At 32.9% G+C, this 18,940-nt stretch overlaps 1 protein-coding gene across 11 annotated transcripts in view; it reads right to left on the bottom strand.

The window, feature by feature from the left end:
* Positions 1-2,025: 2,025 nt before the first annotated feature.
* ZNF280D (zinc finger protein 280D) overlaps positions 2,026-18,940 on the bottom strand; it is a 320,006-nt gene continuing 303,091 nt past the window's right edge. For 9 of the 11 annotated variants that reach the window (XM_058737626.1, XM_058737625.1, XM_058737630.1 and 6 more), the window contains 2 exons: positions 11,430-11,485; positions 5,793-8,791 (listed from right to left, as the gene is read on the bottom strand). In XM_058737626.1, the coding sequence (XP_058593609.1) occupies positions 8,167-8,791; positions 11,430-11,485 (681 nt within the window). In that variant the 3' untranslated portion in view covers positions 5,793-8,166. Of the gene's footprint in view, positions 2,878-4,013; positions 4,129-5,792; positions 8,792-11,429; positions 11,486-16,517; positions 16,601-18,940 lie in introns of those variants that run through there. The other 2 variants (XR_009264122.1, XM_058737634.1) reach the window with 2 other exon arrangements.

The raw sequence follows: 18,940 nt of genomic DNA, 5'->3' as shown, positions 1-18,940 counted from the left end.
CAACAAAAATTTCTCACTCATTTTAAAAGTCCATTGCAAACTGGACCGGTGATTTTTCTGTTCATTAGTTACTCAGATGACAAAGCAACCACCATCTCAAACAGTGCCAGTAAACAAATCAGAGGGAAGATAAGAGTCTAGAAGATCTCATACTGGCAATTCAGTGCTTGAGTTCAGAAGTTACATGTCATATTTGCTTACAATTCATAAACCCAAACAGATTGCCCCACTCACCCATAAAGGAAGTGTAATCCTGTTGTGTCTGGTTCTCTAGGGAGAACCTAACCATATGGGACCATCTTTCTGGTCAATAGCTATTCAGTGCACCCTCCTTCCTACAGCCCAAATACAGCTTCTCTTCTAAGCAGAAGTAACTGAAAAGTCCCATTAAATCAATGGCAGCAAGCTCAAAGTTCAGTATCTCCTGCCAGTCTCTAAATTGGGTAATGGTATGCACTAGTCTCCTCTTAACTATTGACCTATGAATTGAAAAGCTATCCGTCTCCTACACATACAAGGTTGAAACAGAAATAAAAAGGGGGAATTTGGGAGATACACAGTCACTGGCCCAAAACAATTCCTTGATACAAGAATGCTCTACTCTGGTGGCTCAAAAATTCCTTGAGGGGATCCCTAATCCACTGATGTCTATAGCTATTGATCCCACCATCAAAGAGGCCCTTCCTTTTTTCTTTATCCTTCTGACCATATCTGAGGTGGATATTGGGTAATAGGTTCCATCTGCTACATCATATAGAAAGGTGGGAGCCCGAAGGATACAAAAATACTAATTTGAAGGAATATATTCACTCCAATCTTCATAGCAGCATTATCAACAATAGCCAAATTATGGAAAGAGCCCAAATGTCCATCGACTGATGAATGGACAAAGATGTGGTGTATATATACAATGAAATATTACTCAGGCATAAAAAAGAATGAAATCTTGCTATTTGCAATGACATGGATGGAGCCAGAGAGTATTATGCTAAGTGTAATTAAGTCAGCCAGGGAAGGACAAATACCATATGATTTCACTCGTATGTGGAATTTAAGAAACAAAACAAATGAACATAGGGGGAAAGAAGAAAGAGACAAACCAAGAAACAGACTCTTAATTACAGAAAACAAACACACTGATGGTTACCAGAGGGGAGGTGGGTAGGGAGACAGGGTAAACAGGTGATGGGATTAGGGGTGGCACTTGTGATGAGCACCAGGTGCTGTATGGAAGTGCTGAGTCACTAGATTCTACACCTGAAACTAATATTACACTGTATTTTAACTATGCGGAATTTAAATAAAAACTTGGAAAGAAAAAAAATGTTGGGGACCCAAGGGTTCATTTTAAGACTTGAACATTTATAAACTTTTAGTCCAAATTCATGGTTTCTTTGACAGTATACCTCTCTCCAAATTTTTGCTTTTTATATGATTCCAGTTAGCAATGAGCCAATAGTCACACCCACAATTTTAAAGAAATGGTCCCCACTTAACTGGAGTACCTTGAGCCCATCAGGCATTGATAGAAGACTGACACTTTAGCACCCATGTCCTAAGCCATTTTGTCTACCTGAACAGATTTACTGGGCATTAGTATTTCCAATTCCTGACAGACAGTAATATTTAGGAAATAGGAATAAAGAATAACACTTCTGGGAATTCTCAGGAATCCCCAAATTATATGCAATCATCATTCTGTATTTTTCATAACACTATAATTAATATATTTTAAAATAGTTATCACCATAATAAATACTGCATCATTTTTCTGCTAAATGTTTGATATTTTCTGTTAAAAAGACATAAATATGTGATTTCTTAATACAAACCAATGTACTGTGACAATATTATATATTTCAATACCACTCTCTTTGCCTGACATAGACATTTGACAACAGAAAACATTAAATGAAGGAAACATTAGCACAGACGCCAAATTAAAATCATTTTAAACTGTAAGTACTACAAACACTTGTTATAAGTTTATCTTAAAATGAAACTTAAAAGCACACAATGCATTAATTGACCTGATAGTTTTTATCTTTATTTTGTTACAAACATTTCAGACATAGAAACTTATCTTTCATATTCACATTTCTATTAGTTGAATTGCTAAGCATTGTCCAAAAACATCTATAAGCTGGCATTTGGTTACATGTTGATTTATTAAAGTTCTTTTCCTTTTTAATGATAAAAATATTTTGTCGGCTTTCCCTGATTTTGGTCTTGCTGTTGAAATTGATACTGCTTTTTCTAATTTAGAGTTTAGATCAGTTTCTAACTTCATTTCATTATGTGCCAAAACATTTATTTCTTTTCTTTGCATTTCTAGTTAAAGTATTTGCAAAGAACAGCAGCCTTTGGCAAATAATCATACAAACTTAGAAATGCTGACAAGTTTATTTGGTAGTATTTGAATGTTACATTTGGATGTCCCATGAAGGGACAGGACACAGAATCACAGGTCAAAACTGACAATGTAAGGAATTAATTTGCTTCCATGTGTTATTTCTTAGAACACCAGTGATGGGATTTGCATAAAGTATACTCTATATATATAATCCTATTCATATTTATTTTACTTATAAGAATGACTCACCGTTAGTAGCAGACAGGAACATAGACATACATTCATAACATGGCAATAGCTACAAGTAAGACTGAATGATCAGGTTGTGACAACTTCTCTTCCATGTCCTCCTGTTCTGATTCCTGGAAATGTTGAACTTATTCTTGGACTCTATATCAGCATTCCCCATTCTTGCTTTTGTGCTTGACTTCAGTGGATTCCTTCAGTCCAATAATGGCTCTAACTTCATTACTAAGCTTTAATTCTTGCTTAGTTGCAATTCTTCTTCCTGTTTCACTAATTTCCTGAATGATGGGTCATGAGATTCAGAAAAATACATAAATTTCCCAAGAAATGCTGTGAAAGAATTCCTACATAGAAACACTATGGAGGCGGGATCTCCTTAACCAAATTAGACATTTAAAACAATTAGTATGATGGCCATATTCTTGAATTAATTTAGCTTTGTTACTTAAAGGCTTTCTTGTTCGACTGATTGGGGATGAGAAGTTCTGTCTTTCCCAGCTTTTCAAGTGCGTGAATTTCTGGACTTTTCTTATTTTGTTTCCAATGGACATCTTACCATTTCTCATCTGGGTTCATGTCTTTCTTAAAATGCAACTGTCAAATGCAACTAATAAACAAAATTGTTATCCAAACTCTTCCAATAGAGATAAAACTTCACTATATTATTTTTCTTCCAAGTATTGCAGGCAAGTTTACCAAACGTTTCACCACAGCAAATGTGGATCATCTCATGTACCACCTGTCACCTAAGCCAATGCAATATAGTTTAATTTAGTTCAATTTTGCTTCTTTTTATGGCAGCACTCCACTTTCAGGACTAATCCTGTATCAAATGAGGTATTCCCTAACTGTATTAACTTAAAACAAAAATGGTTATTTCTCCCTCATGCTATATGTCCATCTAAACAGGGAGGCTAGATTTATAGTCCCTCAGGAACCCAGCCTGATGCAGCAATCATCATCACCATGTCAGAGAGAAAAGAAAGTTCTAAAGAGTCTCGTATCAACACTTAAATGATCCAAATTGAAATAACTTTTCACTCACAACTCACTGGCTAGGTAACAGTCATATTACCACACACTGGAAATATTTGGTGAATAGCATAAATTAAAGTCACATTAGGTTAAAAAAGCTAAATTTGTTTGAAGAGTCAAAATAAAATCTAGATAAGTAAACTCTTAACTCTAGGAGTTCATACTGGAACAAGAAGATTTCCACAAGCATCATGGGAAGATAATTAAAGTTAAGTATTGGTATTTGGCTACTTAAAAACTAAATATTCTTCAATCTAATATTGCACTTAGACTTCCTACAGGTAATAACAAATAAAGACCAAAATTTATGAAGTGAGAGCTTCCCTGTAGTGTTTATAATAGTGGCAATAAAATAATTATAAAATTATGATATACTTACTTAAAAATATAGAGCAGGTGCTAGCAAACGTTTTCTTAAAGTGCCAGATTTAAGCTTTGGGCCTGTGAGCCAAATGGTCTCTGTCCGGTACAGTTGTGCTATTGCAGTGCAAAAACTACAACAGACAATATATAAACAAATGATATGGGTATTTTCTAATACAATTTTGTTTATAAAAACAGGTGGCCAACTGTGGGTCACTGTCTGCTAGCCCCTGATACAGAACAATTAAAGTCATGTTTTTAAGGCAGTGGATGAAGACTTGAAATATTAAAAAAATTTAAAATTATAGTTTAAATTCTCCCAAATTCCCCACAAATGGCAAGTTATACTTTAAGATTTAAAGGGTTTTAGTCATTTTTAAAAAGAGGTTGGATTGGGTGAGTGATACAGTCAATTTTTCTGTTCTGTTTTTGGAAAAGCCAAATGACCCCAGATGTACCTGGGATATTTTCTAGAAACCAAAATCCAAGGTAATTTCTGTGATCAGCAGGTATTCAGGCCATTAACATCTATAGCTATGGCTTCATTTACAGCTTAGCTCAATAATCTTCATGGTAATACACTGTGTCATCAAAGAAGACTAAATTATGCTTAGTATATTCATTTAAATAATGAAACTGCTTGTATAATATTTTTAACATGCAATTTACATAACTGTAAAAGTGATTTCTCAGGATATCTCATTCCTCTACAAAGTTACATTTGTTGCTAAAGATGTGTTTAATTCCTTAAAAGTATCTTTTAATTTATAGCTTTTGAGGTAAAAATTAAACATTGCCATAACTTTTAAAAATCTAATACTATTTTTTTGTCTACATGGATCTGCACATGTGTCTCATTTGAAAAAATAATTTAAAAATAACTTTATCTCTTTTAATACTTAGAAATAGGTAAGATAAATGTTTCACTTCTTAACTGAAAAAACAAGTCTCATTGTTAAGGTAATCTAGTAAAAATGAAATATTTGCACTTCTTCTGTAGTGTCTATATACATACAAAAGTACTATTTCATTGAAGTCAGTACAAGTGAGTGGTTTTGGAGTAATGATTTTGATGGAACAAAAATGATGTCAACCATGAAGTAAAAAATGACATTACAGAAGCCTACAAAAATTTAATGATGTTAAATTTATATAATTATTATATAAAGTATATCTTTAGTGGCTCAGTTGGTTAAGCATCCAACTTTGGCTCAGGTCATGATCTCATGGTTTGGGAGTTCAAGCCCTGCGTCAGGCTCTGCACTGACACCTCAGAGCTTGAAGCCTGCTTCAGATTCGGTTTCAGAATCAAGATCAAATTTCAATCAAATCTTAGCTTTTTAACATTAGGCCAATAATTGCCTAGATATTTGGTTTCCTCATCTTTTTACTTACAGCTAAAACAAAGTGACTTGTACATTATCAGTTCCTTTTTAAAATGTTTAGAATAGTTCTTAAAAAAATTCATGGATGAAAACAATTCCAATTTCCTCCCTATTGGAGAGACACAAAGGGGAAGAAAGAATACAAATAAATACGGCATTCAGATTTTCAATGTAAATTAAAAGTATATCCACAAAATGAATATAATGCTTCTTAGTGTCACTGAACTGCATTTGAAATCAATCCTAAGTTTATTGTCAGGTAACAGGGAACTATTATACACTAAGGCACCTTGGTAGGTAGTTCCTAGGCAAACAGTCACTAGAGTGCATCACTGGCTTTCACTGTCAGATTAAGTCAGTCTAAGCACTCTAAAGCAGGCAAAGGCAAACCACAATCCATGGGCCAAACATTCTTGTTTTGTAAATAAAGTTTTATTGGAACACAAACAGGCTATTATTTACATTACATCTACAGCTGCTTTCAAGCTACAAGGAAGAGTTGAGAATAATTGTGACCATATGGTCCACAATTATTTACTGTCTGGCCCTACACAGAAGTTTGCTGTCCACTGTTCTAAAGCACTGCTACTCAAAGGCTTGGTCTGTGCACCTGAACTGTTTGTTCCTCAACGGAAATAAGGAGAGGGTATGAGAACATAAACCAATTATGTTACCAAATACAATGCTTATTTCAACTACACTTTTGTTTTCATTGCCAGACTTTCCTTAGAGTTTGGTACAGTTTCCTCTTCTCCTAATGGATAGGCATAAACAGTTCACTGATTAGCTATGTTGAACACAACTACTCTAAAGGTATATAGCCACAGAAGAAGGAACTACCCAAAGCTCAAAGGGATAACAGTGTCATTAGAGACTTATTTTGGCACAGTGATCTAGGGTTTTGTACATTAGGTGATCTGCCAGCCGATTAATTGAATAAGATTCAGAAAATAGTCTTTACATAGACTTTCTTCTACTCCTTCACTTCTAAGGTTTAAATTACTCCAAAAATCTTGTCTGCTATAGTTTTATGTTTCAACAAGGTGAAGGGTAACAGCTAAAAAGTCCCTCTCTCCCTATCTTTTCTTGGTAGCAGGAAAGATGAAAACATGTGACCCCCTCAAAAAAAAAAAAAACTTTTCAAGAAAGTAGATCAATAATATATTTTGCCTGTTTACTCTTTTTACTTTGCTGGGCAGATAGAAAACTACAATAGTAAATTTTATTTATCTTGCAATAAAAGAAATTTTAAAGCAGATACACTCTCTGTAAATATTAACAGTATTTTCCCCTGTACTTTAAGTCCTAATTTAAAATAAATCATGCATCAATTAAAGAATACAGAATGAAATCCTACCACTAACTTCAACATGAAATTTCCTTGAACAAGTATACAATTTCTAAAGGCGCCAAAGGTAATCCAACTCAAGCAGGTTTCTGAAAAATAAAATTATTCAGGGACAGATTTTTATTGCAAATATTTACTCAAATACTACTATATACAGCAGAATTTTAATAGCCATTTAAAACATTTAACATTCAATGAAACAAAATTTAAGAATTCAAAGCACATTTTAAGAAGTAAAAATGTAGCATTTTAAATAAAATTTTAAGTACTTTAAAGCAAACTACTTTATTCATATTATTTATTTCTATATCTACTATTTTCTAGATGATAAAAAACAACTGAAAAATCTATTTAGCAGCCATTTTATGGATAAAATAGGATATGGATAAATTAGACTAAATGTCCCAAACCAATTTTTTACATCACTGCTTTAGGTCCCATTTGAAATTTCTATTTTACAATTAAAGAAAAAGTCACTTAAACATGGCATGAGCCAGGACATGTTTTCAGTTTACTGCTTTACAATATCTACATTATACCATACTTTGGTTTGGTGTCCAGACCATTTTTATGGGTCTATTTCTAAAAATCATTAAAACAATATTAAAAGCATAATAGCTACAGGAGTTTCAACAATGGGTTTCTATTTTATACAACTAGCACATCAAGGGATTTCTGCACAGCTTACACACTGACAAAAAGCACAAATATAAATTTACATATTAATAATGTCACTTTCACTGAAAGTTTAATTAAGGTAAGCTTACAGCCTTGCAGGCTCACACTCGTAGGGAGGTACACAGATTCAAATATTCTGTTTACATGCTTGTGACAGTCTGGAATGTTATATTAAATCCAAAATTAACTTTACGTTCATCCAAATTCTCATTAGATCAATTAACTTAGCACTCTAAGCATGCCCCATTTACCAGCATCATACTCGAAATGAAGCCTTCATTAACAATGCCTATCAGCCATTACTTTAAATCAATTGTTCCCAAAAGGTATGTGGTTTCCAAATCTCTTCCTTTAAGTAACCTGAAAAGAATATATAGGTACTAAGAACTTTTAGCTTAGGACTGATGAAAGTTTCAAAAGCTTTATCATTATAATTAATATTCTAAAAATCAATTCATACTGGCCACCAACTTCCTTCAAAAACTGTTAAATGAGACTTTTCCATTGTAAACTTAGCTTTCATTAAAATCCGTAATAGTTTTAAAGGCTTTTTGGAAATCCATACAAATCATGCTATTATGGGTGAATTGATTTCTTTAATAACCTGGATTGAACATACAGGTAAAGTGTAGATGAATGACCTCCCTCACATTTTTCTATTTCTGAACTCTACAGAACAGCACCACTGAGTTCACCTGATAGCACTGTTCCAAATGTTATTACCGTTGGTACACTAAACTTAGAATAACTAATAAATTTCAACTTCTTTCTTTTTCCTCTGCCCGGTCTACTGTTGTCTCTGTTGTGCTAGGGCTATTTTCTCCAGGAACACTGCCAGTTTGATCAGATACTACGTCATCAGTCTTGGCTGAAGGATCACCACTACCTTTCTGAAGAATCTCTGTGGCTTCATACTCAAGTACCTCTGATGGAGTCAAAGGTTCTAAATGAATACTGCCTTGCTCACTAACATCAGAACTAATAGATTCAGGTTCATCTCTTGTTCTCAAAAATTGATCAATGCTAACATCACCAGATGTTAACCGCAAATCCTTAACATTCTTTGAAGAAAACTTAGCTTCACTGGAGTTGGAATCTTCATTCTGATCACAAGAAATTATGTTTCCTGAACTTTGGCACATCTTCAACTCCATTTTCTGACAAACGTGCTCTATTTGTTTTTCCTTTTCTACTTTATCTGCATCAATATTTGAATCATGACTGAAGATATTCTTTAAGCCAGTTTTCTGATCTTCAAGACAGGTATCATTTTCCTTATTTGACACTGTTACACTTTCTTCATTTTTTGTTGCTAATGAGCCTTCAAATGAATTTGTAACACATTCATTTTTTTCTTCCTCTGAAGAAGCTTTATCTTGTTTACTGAAAAAATAAAGCCATTTATTATCTATTCCTTTATAACACATTGTATTTGAACACTATCAAAATAAAGACATGGTCTTAAAAAAAAAAAAAAAAGATCAAAGCACATTTGCCAAAACAGAAAACAAACAAACAAAAATAACCCAAATCCCCAGACCTTGCCATGTACACTTTAGGAGGTGGCCAGTTTCTTAGGCATGAGACTGAGAAACTCCAGAGTCACATCTTAAAAGGAGACCTGGGGAATCTATCAAAACTGGTTTTAGTCCTGATAATCATCACTTTCAAATGTTCACACTCTTGCCTATCTAGGTTAAAATTTAAGCATTCTTATTAATTTGTAACTTTAAAGAAGAAGTGAATATATTTGGAAAAAAACTATTTTTTTAATGTTTATTTTTGAGACAGAGAGACAGAGACAGAGAAAGAGCATGAGTGGGTGAGGGGTAGAGAGAGAGGGAGACACAGAATCTGAAGCAGTTCTAGGCTCTGAGCTGTCAGCACAGAGCCCCAAGTTGGGCTCGAGCCCACAAGCCATGAGATCATGACCTGAGCAGAAGTTGGACACTTAACCGACTGAGTCACCCAGGAGCACCGGAAAAAAACTACTTTTTAAATGATTTCTATATCCTCTTAATTAGAGTGTCTTTCCCTATGCAAAATTAAATAAGCATTCATAAATATTTCCCTAATATTTAATAGCTGAATTAAAAAAACATAAACATATGCCTGAAAAAGTATATGTAAATATATACAACATGCATACATAAATATGTTTGTTTGTATATATAAATGTTTATGTGTGTATAAGTGTGTGTGTTCACACTTACCCTGGCATGTTAACACAAACTATGTAGTGAATCATAAAATATTAGATGATTTCAGGAGTAGATTCCAGTGATTCATCCCAACAAGTGTATAACACCCAGTGCTCATCCCAGCAACTGTCCTTTATTATTTAATAGAGTAAATCACCTACATTCTACTACTTTTCTTCCTAAGTTTAATAGTTTAAAAATGTAAAAGATATTTGTACAGAGACGCTCATAAAAACAATGTCTAAATAGTGAATACAGAAACAACCTAATACTAACAAAAGAACAATAATTTAAATAAACAATTATGGTAGTAAATAGAACATATGAATCTTCCTTTAAACATTGTTGGTTTCCAAACCAAATCCCATTAGGATTTTTAACTAACTACTCATTATTAAAACTATAAATTAATTTGGAAAATGGCCTATTATGCAGTAGTTATTAATTAGTTATTTTCTATCACAGTAAGTTTGCATTTCTTCATTTAGATCCTGCACAGTTCTCATTTTTTGCTCCTCTTGTGAAGAATATTATATGTTATAATCACATTATTGGTATATTGAAAGATTCAGATTTTTATAACAAACTACCTTAATTTATACTCTCATTAATTTCATTCTTAGCTCATTTTCTTGGATCTTATAGGTCAATTATACCATCTACAAACAATTAGTTTATTTTCCTCATTTAAATTTATATAATTTTTATTTTTATTCAGATCTTATTGGACTAACTACAATTTACAGAAAACATTATAGAGAGGTGACTAGTCTGCTTTTTCTAACTCCTTTGTTGAAATTTTGTTAACCATTGCCCCTGTCCCCAAATTCTAGGTGAAGAAAGGGCTAAATAATTTTTCTAGCAAAGTCTAAGAAACACCTTCATAAGGCCTTATTCCATAATTTTCTTCTCAGGGGCAATAGATGAATCACTCTTATTTGGTTAACTAGCACCCTACACCTTACGCTGTATAGCTGTATATAAAATACACAGCATAAACATAGACATGGGGAAATTACTTAACTTGAAAGATAAAATAAAATTATCTTTATCTGGAATTAAGTTCTAATTTGAATGTTAGATTCTCTTTTGTTAAGAAAGCTTCTAAAATGTCTTGGGCTCTTCAGTGTTGATCAGAGAATTACATTTTTTAAAGCCAATTCCTGAAGTTTGAAACTTTTATGAGTTCCCACCAAAAGTTTTATAGCTTTTGAAAATACTTTAGGAAGAAAAGATTTTAAGATGATCTGTTTGCAAAAATTGTCCCCATCTGTCTTGTAACTTGTAGTATCTTATAACTGTTTTCATTTGATAGGGGCAATTAAAATCTGTTAACATTTTATTTACTAATAAGTACTTTTTAAAATTTAACAACTATAATGTGTTTAAAAGATGTTTAAAAGATGTCAAAACTTAAAAAATGATTTTAAAACTAAGGATATACAGTATATTTTTGTTGTATTAAAATTTCAAAATTTTATTTTAATTAAAACTAAAATACCAGGGTACCTGGGTGGCTGAGTCAATGAAACGCCAGCTCTTTGTTTTGGCTTAGGTCACAATCTCATGGTTTCATGGGTTTGAGCTCCACAGAGGGCTCTCTACTGGCAGTGCGGAGCCTGCTTGGGATCCTCTCTCTCCCTCTCTCTCTGCCCCTCCCCCATTTGTGAGCTCTCCCTCACTCTTTCTCAAAATAAATAAATAAGCTTAAAAAAAAAACCTAAATAACTGAAACATCAATTAACTAAAATAATGCAGTTCAAGTATCAAGCTTTTTATATACTTGAATTTCAAGAGAGTCAGTTTTTCCTTATATTTACCTTTCAGAATTTGATGTTTCTGTTTCTCCTTCAGCCATATTAGTTCTTGTAATTTCCTGAAATGATTAAGAATGTTTCTTTTATATTCATAGTTAGGCTTAAATTAAACTACTTTAATGATACTAAACTTTCTGGATTAAAGGAACATAAGTGTTCAACCTAACATACCAAAGATATAGAAAAACAATTTCTTAATCTAAAGTATGTACTAGAATACTTCTCAAAAGCAGACTTTAAAAAATTGTTAAAAAAAAACCTTTCAGAATTTCAGTATACCAAGTTTCCAAATCAAGGTCATGAAGAAATTACCCAGTTATAACAATACCCGTTTTTCTTAGACTGTTTAAAATGTGGACTCTAGTTACAATCACTTGAATAGAAACACAACTTGAATTTGAAAACAAGTTGCATCCATAGTAATTTTATACAAATATATTAAATACAAACATTTATATAAAACATTTCTGAAATTATAATTTCATTTTGGAGTCATGTTAACCCTTCATATAATATGAGATGATAGATTAAATATTTTGCTTACTTGAAATGTTTTACAGGGAGAAAAGAATGCAATAAAATTTCAGTAAGCCAGAAACCAGACCAACAGTTCATAACAATTACTGATAATTGAGCACATATGATGCATGAGGTAGTATGTTAAGAGCTTTGCATTCATTATCTCATTTAATTTTCATGTTAGACATTCTCAATTCCATTTTTAGAATAAGAAATACGATTATGTAGGTTAAATAGAGAACCCTAGGCAATAACCACAATAAATGGAAAAGATTCAAATCTAAGTCTAGTTCTTAACTACTATAGTGATTGACTATTGAAATTGATAAGGGTGTATTAATCACATATATTTATTTTTTTTACTCTCCTAAAACCCTGCTAAATTGAGGCAAAGATATGAAATATTTTCATTCATAAAGACCACAAAAACACCAAACCATACTAATTGTCAATGAGATTTCAACAAATTTTTAGATGGAAAGTGACTGTAAGAAGAGTACAAGTTAACTTTGCAGCACGGAGGAAGTTACAACTAAATATCTGAGTAAATGAGTGCAAGGAGAAGAGAATCAATTTGTCCAGGGAACTTAAGCGATCTGGTATTTGGAGTAATTCGGTATAATATCCAGTACATAAAATATAAAAATGAAGCACAAGTACTGCTGAGAAATCTAAATGCTCTTTCTCCAACTCATATAACAGATACCTACTCTTTCCTCTACCACAGAGGCTAAAGGTTAACTTTATGAACTAAAGAGAATCTAGACTTGTGAACACCAGGAATGGCAAAGGGCAGCCATGACGTACTGGGAGAAAACAGAAAAATTTAGTCAAATTCCATAAACTGAATAAAGGTCCCTACAGTTCTCCCTGACTAGCTCCCAAAATGCTAGCAGCTGGAGGGATCACTCTTCACTCTACTACCAACATCTGGAATCTAGAAGATTCTTCTTTGGAGAAAATTATTAGATTCAAGACAGACAAGGTTTCCTATAATGACTTTGAAAGCATCTTCCTCACCAAAGAATTAGTTCATTAGCATCTGATTTTCCTATGGGAAGTCTGAACAATTCCCATACAGACTATGCAGATTGTATAGACCACTAATCCAGAAGAATTAACTAACCTTCATATTATAATACATGTCAACAGTTCTCCAAGTGTGTTTCACAGATACCTTGGGCCTCCAAGACACTTTCAGGAAGCAGATGAAGTTAAAACTCTTGGTACAAAAGCAGTAGTAACATGCTGGCATCTCGACATCAATCAAGGCAGTGGCATCAACGCAAAACTACACTAGAAGTCACTAAATAATTCTTCACTGGCAAACACCAGCAGTAACACTCACTTTATTAAATATCAATCTCTGAGTTCATGTCTTTTGAATATTCTATGTGATAAAACAGAAGAATGCATAAAGCACTGCTATTGTATACTGAAAACACTTGGGTCTGAGACTGAGTTGCAAGTTGAATTTAGGCATATTTTTTTCATAGAATATCATTTTTATTTTAAAGGATGACTGTCAAACTGAATATTGAAACTTGGTTATTTAGGAGATATTTTCTTAAAATTGACAAAATAAGCCTGTCATATCAAAGAAACAACTGACAGTGTTTATTGCCATAATAAAATTAAACAAAAATTAAATTTTAGGAAAACTTGCATTCACCATTGATTAGATTAATGCTAATAATGAATGTGCTTACTTGGAATTATACATAAAACATGTCAACACTTGCAAGATCTACGTAACACAGTGAACCATTATTTCCAAATGACTAATCTATGATGCTATAAAATCATTTATGAATGATTCAATCAAAGTGTAAGACAGACCAACAGATTTTAATGTAACAAAGCATAAAAAAGTTCAGTGATATGGAATCAAATCCTGCACTGCAAAAATCCTTTAAGAAAACTTCCACTTGTCTACTTTTTTAAAGTTAATTAATTAATTAATTTTCAATTAAAAAAAATGTTTTATTTATTTTTGAGACAGAGAAAGACAGAGCATGAGCAGGGGAGGGGCAGAGAGAGAGCGAGACACAGAATCTGAAGCAGGCTCCAGGCTCTGAGCTGTCAGCACAGAGCCCGATGAGGGGCTCAAACTCACAAACCGTGAGATCATGACCTGAGCCAAAGTCGGACGCTCAACCGACTGAGCCACCCAGGAACCCCAAAATTTATTTATTTTTTAATTTACATCCAAGTTAGTTAGCATTAAGTGCAACGATGATTTCAGGAGTTTCTTATTGCACCTTACCCATTTAGCCCATCCCCCCTCCAGCAATCCTCTGTTTGTTCTCCATATTTAAGAGTCTCTTATATTTTGTCCCCCTCCTTTTTTTATATTATTTTTGCTTCCCTTCCCTTATGTTCATCTGTTTTGTATCTTAAAGTCCTCATATGAGTAAAGTCATATGATATTTATCTTTCTCTGACTGATTTCGCTTAGCATAATACCCTCTAGTTCCATCCATGTAGCTGCAAATGGCAAGATTTTGTTCTTTTTGATTGCTGAGTAATACTTCACTGTATGTATGTATGTATGATGTGTGTGTGTGTGTGTGTGTGTGTGTGTGTGTGTGTATATATATATATATATCACATCTTTATCCATTCATCCATCGATGGACATTTGGGCTCTTTCCATATTTTGGCTATTGTTGATAGTGCTACTATAAACATTGGGGTGCATGTGCCCCCTTCAAAACAGCATACCTGCATCCCTTGGATAAATACCTAAATCTAACAAAGATAAATCTATACACTGAAAACTACAGAAAGCTTATGAAAGAAATTGAAGAAGACACAAAAAACTGGAAAAATATTCCATGCTTCTGGATAGAAGAACAAATATTGTTAAAATGTCAATACTACCCAAAGCAGTTTACATATTCAATGCAATACTACTTGCCTACTTTTGATGAGTAGCAAAAAAAAATCACAATTATTTTAAAAGATTATTGAAGTACTGGCTAAGGCTGGACATTCATCATATATTTCATCCACAATAACAAGTCATAACAGACTGAATGCAGAAACATGAAAATCTAGCTTTATTCTATTTAACCAGACATTAAATAGTTATGCAAAAGTATAAAACAATACCAAGTCTTCTAACTAAATATCTCATGTTTCAGAAAATAGTTATTTTTCAGAAAAGTGTTATTTATATGTTACTATATGTGAATATATAGTAGGCTTATTAGTTTTGTTTTTAAGTTACATTTTACAACTCCTATTTTTAATTTCTAATATGGCAAATCCAATACTTGTTGAAAGTACTAAGGGATGTATGTAAATATTACCCCCTGGAGTTCTTCAGTGCACAACCTGTATGACCATATGAGGCAGCCCTGTCCCCATTCATAAACAAGTTTTCAAAGAACTTTGTACTGCTTTACTCTTTAGTGTGTATGGACAGACAAGAATCACCACACAATTGAAGACACCCTTTAATGTCAGAAATACCAAAACAAATACAAAAGGAATAAAGAGAGGAGATACGAGACATCAGAGACATTGCTGGGAACAAAAGAAAAAATATATAATTTATATTTAGTATCCCCAAAGAAGTATCAGATGTTATTACATCCGTTAAACAAGAACAAAAATTATGAAGAGAACTGAAGAAAATATTAAAGAGCTCTTCAAAAATAAATACATGACAACTAAAATAATGTGTTAAGTACAGTAAATGTTTTTCAAAAGACTGTATAAAAAAGAAAGATGGAAGGCAAGAAAGAAAATGCCATACAATTAGAGGAGTTAAAGTAGGAAATCAGTGTCACATCAATAGGAGTTGAGAGAGAGAAAAAGAGAAAGAGAATGAACAAAGAAAAGTGAAAATTTACCAAATAAATAATACAAGAAAACTTTCCCAAACATATACATCCAAATTACAAAGGTTTATCAAATGCCTACCATAATGAATGGAAAATGGATGACTGGTGAACATATTATGAAATTTCAAAACACTAAAGATAATCATTAAAGTTTCCAGAAAGAACAAAATAACCAAAATGCAATGAAACTGGAGCAAGAATGGCATCAGACTTATCAAAAACAATACTTTCAAAATTACATGGGAAAAATGATTTCTATGTACTTCAGCCAAACTACTACCATTTACGTAAATAAAAATTTAAATATGCAAGGAGTGAAAAAAGATGCACCCCTTCTGAGGAAGGTGTTATAGAACATGTTTCATCAAAGTAGGAAGTAAACCAAAAAGGAAAAAAAGGAACTCAGAGTCCAGGAAATAGGACATCCAACATAACAAAGTGGCAAAGCAAAATCTTGATACAACAAACTATGCAACCAGACCCAGAGAGCAACCAGTTTACACTGAAGGAGATCTAAGGAGATATACAGACTCTCCAACAATTTCTTGTGATGTGTGTGAACATTTGGAAAAAATACTTCCAAACATTAGACAAATAAATCACATTTTTAAAAAAAAAACAGCATTAAGTGTATAGAAAAACAAATGAGTAAAGATATATATTGTTTAACTCCATAAAAGTAAAAGGAAAGGATATAATAAAGGAAAAGAAATCATAGTACTTCCTGGATCAGCACACATAATGGTCTCAAAAGCTGTGATGTAACTATGCTGAGATCAGTGCTATGCCAAGCCATACTGGAACCTGAAGTAAAAGAAAAAACACATACCCCTATATACACGTTTTTTTTTTTGTGATAAAATACACATAAAACTTACCATCATAAACACTTTTAAGTGTACAGTTCAATGATACTAAATACATTCACACTGTTGTGCAACCATCAACACCACCCATCCCCATACCTTTATCTTGTAAAACTAAAACTCTATACCTATTAAACATTAACTCCACATTCTCCTCTCCCCCACAGCCTCTAACCACCACTACACTCTCCATCTTTATAATTTTGACTATTCTAAGTACTTTACAAAGGGGAATCATATTGTATTTATCTTTTTGTGACTGATTTAGTTCATTTAGCATAATGCATTCAAGGCTCATCCATGTTGTAGCATATTGAAAAATTTGTTTCCATTTCAGAGCTGAATAATATTCTGCTGTATGTATATATCACATTTTGCCTACCCATTCATCTATAGACGGATACTTGGTTTACTTCCGTATTTTAGCTACTGAGAATAATGTTATACGAAAATTGGTATACAGACTAATTGAATTAGTCTCTGCTTTCAATTCTTTTGAGTATACTCAGAAGTGGAACTGCTAGATCATACATATTTTTTCTTTTGAGAAATTGCCATACTGGCTGTATCATTTTACAATCCCATCAACAGCACTCAAGGGTTCCAATTTCTCTACATTGTCATCAACACTTGTTTTTGTTGTTGTTGTGTTGTTTTTAATAATAGTCATCCTAACAGGTATAAGCTGATATTTCATCATAGCTTTGATTTGTGTTTCTCTAATAATTAGTGTTGCATATCTTTTCTATTTATATATCTATCTTCTTTGTAGAAAAGTCTGTTCTAGTCTTACCCATTTTTTTAATTGGCTTGTTTTTTGTCATTAAGTTTTAGGAGTTCTCTGAATATTCTGGATCAGACATATGATTGGCAAATATTTCCTGTCTTTTGTGGGTTGCCTTTTTATTCTGTGGATACTGTACTGATGTACAAAATTTTTAAATTTTTAGGAAGACCAATTTGTGTATTTTTTTTTTTTTTGACTGTGTGGTTTGGTGTGATAACTAAGAAATTATTGTCAAATACAATGTCATAAAACTTGTATCCTATTTTCTTCCAAGAATGTTACTGTTTTCAGTCTTACATTAAGGTTCTTGATCCAATTTGAGTTAATGGTTGTATATGGTGTTAGGTAAGGGTCCAACCTCATTCTTTTGCATGTGAATATCCAGTTTTACCAGCACCATTTATTGAAAAGACTGTCCTTTCCCCACTGATCATGGCTACCTTGTAAAAAATTATTTGACTACATATATGAGGCCTATTTCTAGGCTTTTTATTCTAGTCCACTGGTCTATGTGTCTGTCTTTATGCCAATACCACACTGTTTTGATTTCTGTAGCTTTGCTGTAAGTTCTGAAATCCGTGTAAGCCCTCCAGTTTTGCTCTTCTTTTTCAAAATTGTTTTAGCTATTTGAGGTCCCATATAAATTTTAGGATGGGAAAAAGTTAAAAACTGTCTTTGGGGCTTTTGTAGGGATTGCAATAAATTGGTACATTGCTTTGGGTGGTATGGACATTTTAACAATATTAAGTCTTCCAATCTGTGAACATGGGTTGTGTTTCCATTTATTTATGTTTTCTTTAATGTCTTTCAGTAAGGATTTTTAGTCTTATTTTACAAATCTTTCATCCTTTTGGTTAATTCCTAACTATTTCATCCTTTTTGATACTATTGTAAAATGGAATTATTTTGGTAATTTCCTTTTCAGACTTTTAGTGTATAGAAATGCAACTGATTTTTGTCTGTTGACTTTGTATCCTCCTACTTGGCTTAGTTTCTTTTAGTTTTTTAAATGTTTATTTATTTTTGAGAGAGAGAGACACAGCACAAGCAGAGAGGCACAGAGAGGGAGACACAGAATCCAAAGCAGGCTCCTGGCTCTGAGCTGTCAGCACTGAGCCCGATGTAGAGCTCGAAATCACAAACCATGAGATCATGACCTGAGCTAAAGTTACCCTTCAGCCTGAGCCACCAAGGCACCCCCATTTATTAGTTCGAACAGGGTTTTTGTTTTGTTATTTATTTTTTGGTGGACTCTTCAGGGTTTCTACATAAACAGGATAATTTTACTTCCTTTTCTCCAATTTGGTTGCCTTTTCTTTTTCTTGACTAATTGCCATTTCTGGGCAGAACTAAATCTAGCTCTAAATGTCTGCTAAATCTAGTTAGCTTTTTAAGTTCTCTAGTTCCTTACTTACATCTTATTGTTCTATCCATTATTTTAAGTGGGGTATTGAAAACTCTAACTATTATTGTAGAACAGTCAATTCTTCC

This window comes from Neofelis nebulosa, chromosome 7, assembly GCF_028018385.1.
Source record: "Neofelis nebulosa isolate mNeoNeb1 chromosome 7, mNeoNeb1.pri, whole genome shotgun sequence".
NCBI classification, from domain to species: Eukaryota; Metazoa; Chordata; class Mammalia; order Carnivora; family Felidae; genus Neofelis; species Neofelis nebulosa.
This window is presented reverse-complemented; position numbering and strand designations above follow the sequence as displayed.